The sequence below is a fragment of the Bactrocera neohumeralis genome, chromosome 2, assembly GCF_024586455.1.
Source record: "Bactrocera neohumeralis isolate Rockhampton chromosome 2, APGP_CSIRO_Bneo_wtdbg2-racon-allhic-juicebox.fasta_v2, whole genome shotgun sequence".
Lineage (NCBI taxonomy): Eukaryota > Metazoa > Arthropoda > Insecta > Diptera > Tephritidae > Bactrocera > Bactrocera neohumeralis.
In genome coordinates, this window is record NC_065919.1 from 67075083 (window position 1) to 67084601 (window position 9519).

At 36.5% G+C, this 9519-nt stretch overlaps 1 protein-coding gene across 1 annotated transcript; it reads left to right on the forward strand.

Annotated features, from left to right (window-relative positions):
- Positions 1-3289: 3289 nt before the first annotated feature.
- Positions 3290-9296, forward strand: LOC126766798 (uncharacterized; the record flags this gene model as incomplete). Its single annotated transcript, XM_050484510.1, is given in 5 exon segments — positions 3290-3317; positions 3320-3404; positions 7150-7211; positions 7214-7240; positions 7308-9296. Coding segments are annotated over 5 exon segments (1782 nt in total), but the record flags the coding sequence as incomplete, so codon positions are not given.
- Between the last annotated feature and the right edge of the window lie 223 nt (positions 9297-9519).

Genomic DNA, 9519 nt, shown 5'->3' on the forward strand with positions numbered 1-9519 from the left:
AATTGTATATTTATATTTTGCTTTATAGTGTTTGTTCTTTTTTAATTTGTACAAATTTGCTAACTTTGCAACTATTTTTACAGCGTGAAAAATTATTATGAATAAAGTAAAGCACCCATATTCATATACTGAAAATATTTTATAAATTTTGGGAAAACATGCTTTAAATACAGTGAAAATCCTCTTTGCGCGCAGTTCTCATAACCGGACATCTCCCTTAACTGGACAAATTTCATGAACACAACGTTTTCATTATTTATTTCATACAAAAGTAAATCTTATAAACGGCCATGAGTACGTTCCAATGACCGGACACGAACACTATTTTGGTAATATTTTGTTAAAATTATCTCTGATAAACGGACAAGATTTCATAAAATTCACCAGACTTGGCTCCGTGTGATTCTTTCTTGTTTCCCCACACTAATATGCCTTAAAAAGTTTTTTGCGGGAGTTCTTCTTATCATTTTAATATGGTTAAAACCTCTGCCGAAAGTCTTTGTATTTTGATGGAAATTTATGGTGAACTGAGGGCATTACTCGATGAAGATTGTTGCCAAACATGAGAAGAGCTCGCAAAATTTTCGGAGGTCACTTAATCAGACAATTCAAAACATTTAAAAGTAGCCGGATAGACTGTAAAGGAAGGAAATCGGGTGACATATGAAGTGAAGCTAAGGAACGTTGAAATATTATTTTGCTTGTCAGAAATACTGCTTGAATGCTGCAAAGAGAAGTGAAAATGGATCCATAACGGCAAAATCAAAGTTGAATAACAGTGACGCGATGAGAATGCTCTTTATTTGGTGGGATCAGTAGGAAGTGCTGTATTATATGCTTTTAAAACTATTTTGAAACCATTAATGGATCACGCTACCAAAAACAATTCAACGTCCGGAAGTTGCGACTATGCACGAGGCAATAATTTTCATCAGCATAACGCTCGGTCTCATATTGTAAGATCAGTTAAAACTAAAAAAAAATTGGAAATCAGCTGCTTGGAAGTTTTGCCTCATCCGCCCGTCGGCCAAAACCTTTCTCCTTCTGGCTACCAACTGTATCGGTCAATGCAAAAGGCCGCACTGGAAAACAGTTCTCTTCAGAATAGCGTATTAAAAAATTTGCTTGATTAATTCTTTATAGCCACGCCGGTGCAGTTTTTTTGTGATCTAATTTACAAATTTCCAGAAAAGATGGGAAATGTTTGTTCTTCCTAGATAAATGTTTAAATTAAAAAAAAAAAAAACGCACAAATATTGTTATACGTCCAGTGTGAGTATAATATAACGGCCAATGAATAATGTAATTTTTATATTTATACGCGTTGCCAACCATTGTCATAAAATATTAACTGAACTGGATTGTCTGAAAGCTTTATGCTGAACGTGAAGAGTGTGTCGGTTTAAGAGAAAAATATTTCTAAAGCTTGCATATTTGCCAAAGTAACTCTTTTGCCTTATTCTTGGGATACCGTGTGACAGAAAGTGTATTTTTGCAGTGAAAAATAGCCTAAATAAAGCTTTTATAGTTGGTGTTTTTTTATTGACATTCAGTAAATTATAATAAAATAAAGTGAATATTATATATTCTCAAAACACAAAAAAGAAAAATAAAATAAATAAATATATAGAGGAGAAATATTATTATTTTATTAAAAAATTTATATATTAAATAAAGTGAATTTAATGTTGAAAATATGCCTTCAGAAAAGCTTGTCATAATCGATTGTTTTTTCCAATAGAGACGAGTGTTTCTAAGAGATTTCATTACGGAATTACCTTCAATAATAAGTTATCGAACAAAACCATGCATATTTGATCTAAATCGGATCATTACAACAAGTTTCCATCGTCAGTTAGTAAAAAAAACTACAATATTTAAATTTTTAATATTATAATAATTATAATAAAAATTTGGCAAATAAATGGTAACACTAAACGGTTTTATTAAATGTACAAAATTTAGTTAATTGATTCTCAAATTGTTAAAACTCTTAAGCTCTTTTATAGTAATACATATGTCCATACATATTGATTTGGATGGAAAAAGTACTGAAACTTAAGTACAATACTCCTCCAAAATTTGTAATAGAGATAATATGTGACAACATATTTTCCAGCCACAGCTCAGTTATGTATTTTTTATGACAAATTTATCAGTCATAATAAACGTGCTACGCAGTATGATGGTCTTTATTTTTGAAGAAATCTTTAATTAGAGAATGCTTAAATTTTGAATAGCAACAAATAGTGGGGTTGTTAAAATAGTGGATGCTTCTAATAAGGGGCTTAGAAGGCTGAAAAAAGTGAATTTTCCAACATTTTTTTCGGAGAATTTTAAATTAATCGGTTCAAAAATGTGTGCACTTACCTATTATGATATCATTTAACTGCATTTTAAGGCTTAACATAAGTAAAAATATTTATTTTGAAAGGCACTACAGCTGATCACCGGGAGATTTCGTTATAGTAATGATAAATCTAGTTAAGCAAGGGTAAGTAAGGCAAAATTTTTTGCCAAAATGTTGGTTTCTAAAAAAATCTATTTTGTACCAAAACTTCGTTCTGAAATTGTTTAAGAGCTAAAACATATATTTAAGAAGCTTATATAGACATAAAATGGCGATTGGTTTAACACTGAGATTTCCGAAAATGAGATTACTTCTCTATAATCCTGTTGATCTAAATCAGTTATTTTTTATGCTAATTCTAAAATTCACTTATTATGAGACATCAAACTTCTTTTTATTAACGGTTCAATAAGAATATTTTTTCTCTCTTTCAATATACAAAAATATATAATTACAACTTTCTGTAGGGAAATTAGAATATTACTTATATATTTATAATTTTTTATACCTAAACTAATATTATATTTATTTTCTAGGAAGAATAAAACAGTCCACTGTTGCAATGTTGAGGAAAACTAGTTATGCTGTGTGCCAAACACAAACGCTCGTGCGTTACAACGAAAAGAGCGCAACCTAGTGCCCACACAATTTTGAAGAGAACAAGTGGATGCTTTTGAGCGTGCGAGTATGCGAATTGGTGGTGTTTTTGTTTTCATGCGTATTACTTCGGTTGCAGACGCCATCGGTGAGTGAACCAATTTCAACGTAGTGCGATGAAAATTGAAAACAATCAATGAAAGTGCAAAACAATAACAAAGATATTAAGTGCTCTTGGAAAATGAAATAAAATTTGAAAAGTTTCCATTGATGAAATACAAATTTATGTGAATAGAAGTGTTTGCATTCATTCGAAGAAATCAAATATAATTCGACTTAATAAACCGACGCGATATTTCGAAATATTTGTTTAATTTTTTTTGTTGTTATTGAAGGTTATTGCGTTTACCTTGGCAACGCGGTGCGTAGTGATAAGCAGCGAATTTGTTTGCCCAAGGTAAATATTTACTTCTGTAAATGATTGTGAACATGTGTAATTCGGAGTTGATTATTTCTTGGTTTTATTGGTGACTTGCTGCTTACACATTTATTTATCTGCACGAATGTGCTCAGTCGGCAATATAATTATGTCAGATGTTTGTAAATAGAATTGCGTACAACGCAAACTTTCACATTGACACACATACTTAGATATTCGATACGACTGACATACAAACACAGAAAATATCTCATATTTTTGGGCGCTCATTGAAAGCCCTATGAGCGAGACCCCCCAATGCAAACATATACATGTGTACGCACACAAGCGGATTTGTTTGTGTGAAAAGCACTTACAAACAGCCAGCTGGTAGAGCCAGTTCAAGCGGCTCACTAAGAGCTTTGCGCTCTCTTCTTTTATCTTGCTCAGTCGCGCATGTTCTATGGAAGAGAAAAATTGTTGATTAAGCGTAGTAAATGAAAAACATATGCTTGCAATTGAAAGTAAATAAATGAAAAGTAGTGCGAGCTTAAACAAGTTGGGTCATAGTGTTTGAAATTACACGAAATACAGTTATTCACTTTCGTAAAAAATAATAAATACTCGTTTGTTTAGTGTAAGGATTACATTTTGAAAATATTTTTTTTTGCACAACTTTTATAAAAACAAGAAATTGACTTCAATTGTATAGAAGCTATGATAAATAGCCTTTACAAATAAAAGGCATGCAAAGTTTGAACGGTCAGCTTGTATGGCAGCTATATGCTAGAGTGGTGCGATATCGCCGGTTCCGGTAAATGAGCAGATTCTTTGGAAAAAAATTGGCACTTGGCTATCGACTGGAATGTTTATAAACTTGCTGCGTAGAGCAGAGGCCCACTTGACACCCTCTGTTATGCCCACAATTTTGGCCTGAAAGACCGAGTTCTAGTGATTTGGAGTTCATTAACAAGATCGAGTATGATGCCACGCGCATATCAACGCCTAGCTTGGCTCCAGTGGTCTAAAATCATAAGCCGGCTGGGCGTAAGCAATTCATCAAACCTCACTTCAATGCATATTGACCGGATATCAAGGATAACCTCAGAGCCTTTGTTGAAGTAGTTTTTATTGCGCCCGTAATCCCTTGTTGTACTTGTTCCAGTGGTTTATTATGGCACTTTTTCGATAGTGTCATCAACCACACCGCTGCACCATATGTGAGTGTGGGGCGGATTACCACCGCGTAGTTGACAACCTTGAAGATCTTCCTGTCAAGGAAAAGTAAAAACTCGTTGATCAAGGTGACCCGCAGCAATAAGGATAGGATGCCTCTCTGTGTGGTGCAACAAGTGATCTGGTGCGTGATTTTTATACCTTTCCCATCGTATATGGCTTGTCCATTGCTTAGCATATGATTTAACTAGGCCAACAGGTTCTGATAAATGTTAAAAGAAGCAATAGCCGATAATAGTAAAGCCGTGCTAGCATTGTTGAACGCACCTTACATGTCAATGAATGCTGCTAGGGTGAATTTTCGATTGACCCTACTATCTCATGTAGGGCGGAATCAACCGATTTCGTGGGATTTGTCATTTGATAAGATCGTCGCAAATCCTCTCCATACTTTTTAGTGAGAAGGTTGTTAGATTGACCGGTCTTTAAGATTTTTGGTAAGGAGGTATGAAGATAACTTTGGCCTGCTGCCATCTACTTGGCATGCACCCTAAATGGATGCAAGCATTATAAATACTAGCAACGCGGTGGGACAGTAGATCTGCACCATTCTGTAATAAAGCGGGAAATATACCATCGGTACCGGCTGCATTAAAAGATTTGAAACTATTAAACGCTTTGATATTCATTTCTTGGGGGAACATGAGACCGTCATCCTGCCTTGGTTTTGACAGGTTTAAAATGGAAAATGAGTATCTAATAATATTTTTTCCAGAATCTTCCATGTCAAGTGCCCTGCACCTTTGGTTTTCAACCATTAGTTGAACAGTACTTTTTACGTTGTCTACTGGACCACAGAATAAACGCCATGAATTGCGTTATGCTATTCTGACCCAGTTTGGTCTCATATTTGTTCCAGTTTGTTTAGAATCTATTCTTGTACATCGGTTGCGTTAGGCCTCCGATATTTACTTTGAAGTCGATGAACTAACGGTAGGAGAAGGACTGTTCTAGAGAGACTTGCGAATCCGATACTAGGCCTTAGGGCCTCGTAGGGCTACCTCAGGCTGTATGATGGGAATTGGCATATGTTTCAATAATGAGTTGCGTTCCTGTTCTTTCTGCGTACTCCGTGATCTTTCTCAGCTCTTACATTGGAGGAGAAGATGAGGAGTCAAAGGGCAAGTACAGTGCCACCAAAGCAGTGGAATATTGAACATTTTCACCATTGTAATCTCATGTATTTAACATATCTGCTAATAGAGAAAGTTGTATTGTTTTTTGCATAGTATGCATGTCATTGGGCTGGCCCTGCTGGTGTATAATTATTGTAGGTTGATTGCGCCTAGTCCGGTAACCCGGCTGATTTCCTGGATCAGGACAATATCAAATTTACCATTTGTTAGTCTGTCGACCTGGTTTGTAGACCAGTTAATCTGCGTTATTAGCAGTTATTGGACGCTGAGCAAGCCAGGAGTATGTCCTCCAGAGAAAGAGTCGGCCCTGACCCAGCAAACATTTCTGCGTCAGTTTCAGTTACCTGTCCCGACGCGCGACTTGTTGAGGGGAAATCCTCATCCCCCTTTCTAAGAATTTGATGACATGGCTTCTGGGTGTATTCCGGGGGACGTCCTAGCCATCACGCCCTTCCAGCAATAACATGAGGGAAACTCTCTGTTGGAGGTGCTGTCGTAACCTATTCCCTAATAAAGATGTAAGTTTTTAGGAGTCTAGGGACCTCTTCGACATGCACAAGGCTCACCGGTTCTACCAGTGTCGATAACGGCGTAGTTGAATGGACGGGTTACCTATGCGTAGGACCTTTTTTTCCTTTCTGCCTCGTTATTGGTAACTTTCTTTTTACTGTCCCGCTCAGTCGGTATCTTGCAAGAGGCTTGATACTTCGCTCTTTATGATCATTTTGTAAACTCAGGAGTTCCAAGTCGTTTTCCTGCTCCGGAGGTTTTCTATTTTCTGGGAGTATCCGCACTTTGCACGTCTAGCGGGCCCGGAGGGTTTTATAGTCTTACGGACAGGGTTTCCATCTTCTATCAAAAGGATATTTGACGAACTTTTTCCCAGAATCCATGCTCCTGCCACAGTCGGAACTGTGAATGGATTACCACTTGCGTGGGTACCACATGGAGTATTAGTCCAATTGTTGTTTCCTTCAATCATATTTATTGGTGCATTTTTACGTTATGCTAAAAGGTGGAAGGTCTTTCAGAGGGTATAGTTCGCTTCTTCCTCCTAATTTCCAAGCCGCTTACTAGAAGCCAGTCGGGGTACCTCAACCAAGCCTCCTCCTTTCACAATACGGGCTAATTGACGGAGACTGATAATAAGAAAAAAATAAAATAATAAAAATAGAAAACTGTAAGGCGGAGGATCTTTCCGTTACAATTAAGAGCTCATACTCAGAGACACTTTCGTAGAGGAATCTAAGGACTTATTTTTCAGAGTATCAACGAAAAAAATATTATTTTTTCGACTCTCTCTAATATATACATACATATGTACATACCGGTATATAACTGATTCTTCGGAAAAACAACACATTCAATAATATTGGTTAAACTAATTTCTTCGATATATTATTCAATTTCAGAAAGTACCGCAAGCCAAACATGATAGATAATAACATGGTTGAACGAGACACAACAACCGATAGCTTAGAGAGACGGAGGACAGCAATAATGGTAGAAAATTTTTAATTTCAAAAGAAATGTTCAAAGCGAAATATTTTTGTATTTTAATTTTTTGTAGAAACACCACAGTGCAGTGAGAGACCTCTACCTCCACTACACAATGAAATACTGATAAACATCTTCTCATATTTGCCATATACCGACCTGACACAAGCGCGCTTAGTTTGCCGGCTTTGGATGGAGGCTGTCGCCTACACGAGATTTGCAAAGAAATTCAGTTTAAAAATCAAAGAAGATAATGTACAGGATATTTGGCGGCAATTGCAAGATAAAAATAACGTTTTCGCAAGCGGCATGATATATAACCACATGGTCTACATGGGCATTGATGCCGAACAGCGTGAGGAATTATCATTTATATTGCGGAAAACTGGTAGACACGTGCGTAGCTTAAAACTCAAAACCCTATATGGCCTTGACGACTTGTATGAGTGCTTTCCGAAATTGGAACGATTAACGCTAGAGGATTTGTATGTATTTCCCACGCCTTTGCCATTCGAATTGAATGCGTTCGACAGCTTAAAAAGCATACACTTTGTGGACGATTCGGTGCGTCAAAGCTCATCGGAAGCTCTACTCGCCACTTGTTTGCGAGCGAAAACTACGGTGAAGCTCGAGGAGTTGAGCATACGTGTCTATGCTGAGCACGCGGAACTCTTTCTGGCTGTGCTACAGGATCATGCGGACACTTTGAAGAGTCTGCATGTGGTTTATTTCGAATCAATAAACGAACCAAATTTGCTGGTACAAAAATGGATGACAACCTTCTGTCGACTTAAGAAGTTGGAGAAAATTAAAATTTACGCCTGCAATACGCAGATTTTTGAGGGTACACTGAAGTGTTTGGAAGAATTGCCTTTGCGTTATCTGGAGGTGGATTGCTTGAGGCCAGTAAATCCAAATATTTGCAAACTACTGGAATCGTGTTCCAAAAGACTCGAGCACCTCGCATTCTTCAACTTCTATCTGCCGAAAAGCATAGCGGGCATGCGTATAATAAGCAATTGCTGTCGGCACTTGAAAAAGCTCATACTGAGTTATACCCGCCTAGTCGAGGAGGATGAGCTCTGCAATATAGCAAGTAATCTAGTCAATTTGGAGGTGTTAGTACTGCAATATTGTAAGAATGCGGTGACGAATCGTTCGTTGGCAGCCATTTTCAAACATCTAACGGGTTTGCGCGAACTAGATTTGAGTGGCAACAATGATTTCGATGTTAATGCATTAAGAGGCAGCGCCCTTAATCCGTTTCCGATTCAACGCCTGCAAAGGTTGGAGAAACTCAATTTGAAATCATGCCAACAACTATCGAATGACGAATTTTTAGCAACACTAAAGTTCCCATTTCTGCGCAGTTTAAGTTTTGGGCATGGCATGTATACCGACAGTGGCATACAGACTTTGGTGACACAGTGTCCACTGTTGGAGGAACTAATCATTACCTATTGTCCGACTTTGGGTCGTAGCACATTGTTTTGTATAGCGAAAGCATTGCCACGCCTACGCGTGCTGCATCTGCTGCATTGCGCCCAAGTGGACAAGTCTGTGCGCCTAATACTCTATAGTGCGTGCCCGCTTTTGGCGGACTTAGAAATCTCCGAAAAGCGCACACTAACGAAGACATATTTTCATCAGTAATGTGACTTTTTCAAAAATAGACGAAACCAGTGATGTTTATTTTTTGTTTTGTTTCTTGAAGTACTCATTTCTAGCTTAGACAAGTATTTCTATTTTAGTTTCTTGAGAACGGCAATATTTATGTGCAAAATAGCGTTAATGAAAGAAAATGTTATTAAGTACTTATCAGTGAACACATGTTAGATTTTGTATACTAATTTTCGTATAGTAATCTATGTAATTATAATGTGTACACATACATACATATGTACATATGTATATTTATATAATATATGTTCAGATCCATAAAAGACGATTGTTTACGTGATTAAAGCCTGAGCAAATAATTTTACATATAATTAGTAGTAATGCATTTATTCTCAACACTGTAAAAATAGAATAAAGTTTTAATAAATAAAAAATGACACTAATAAAATTTTAAATGAATTAATTATTTAATAAAATAAACTACTTAATTCGAATATAATTAAGAAATGCATTTCACAATTCCAAAAAACATCAAGTAAGAATCTGGTAAATTTGGGTTTGCCGAACATTTTATACACTTGCAACTTGCAAGAATCAAAGCCAGGGAAATACTTTAAGGTATAAAACCAATCATGTAAAGTAAAGTCAGCCGGATGATCGAAAAT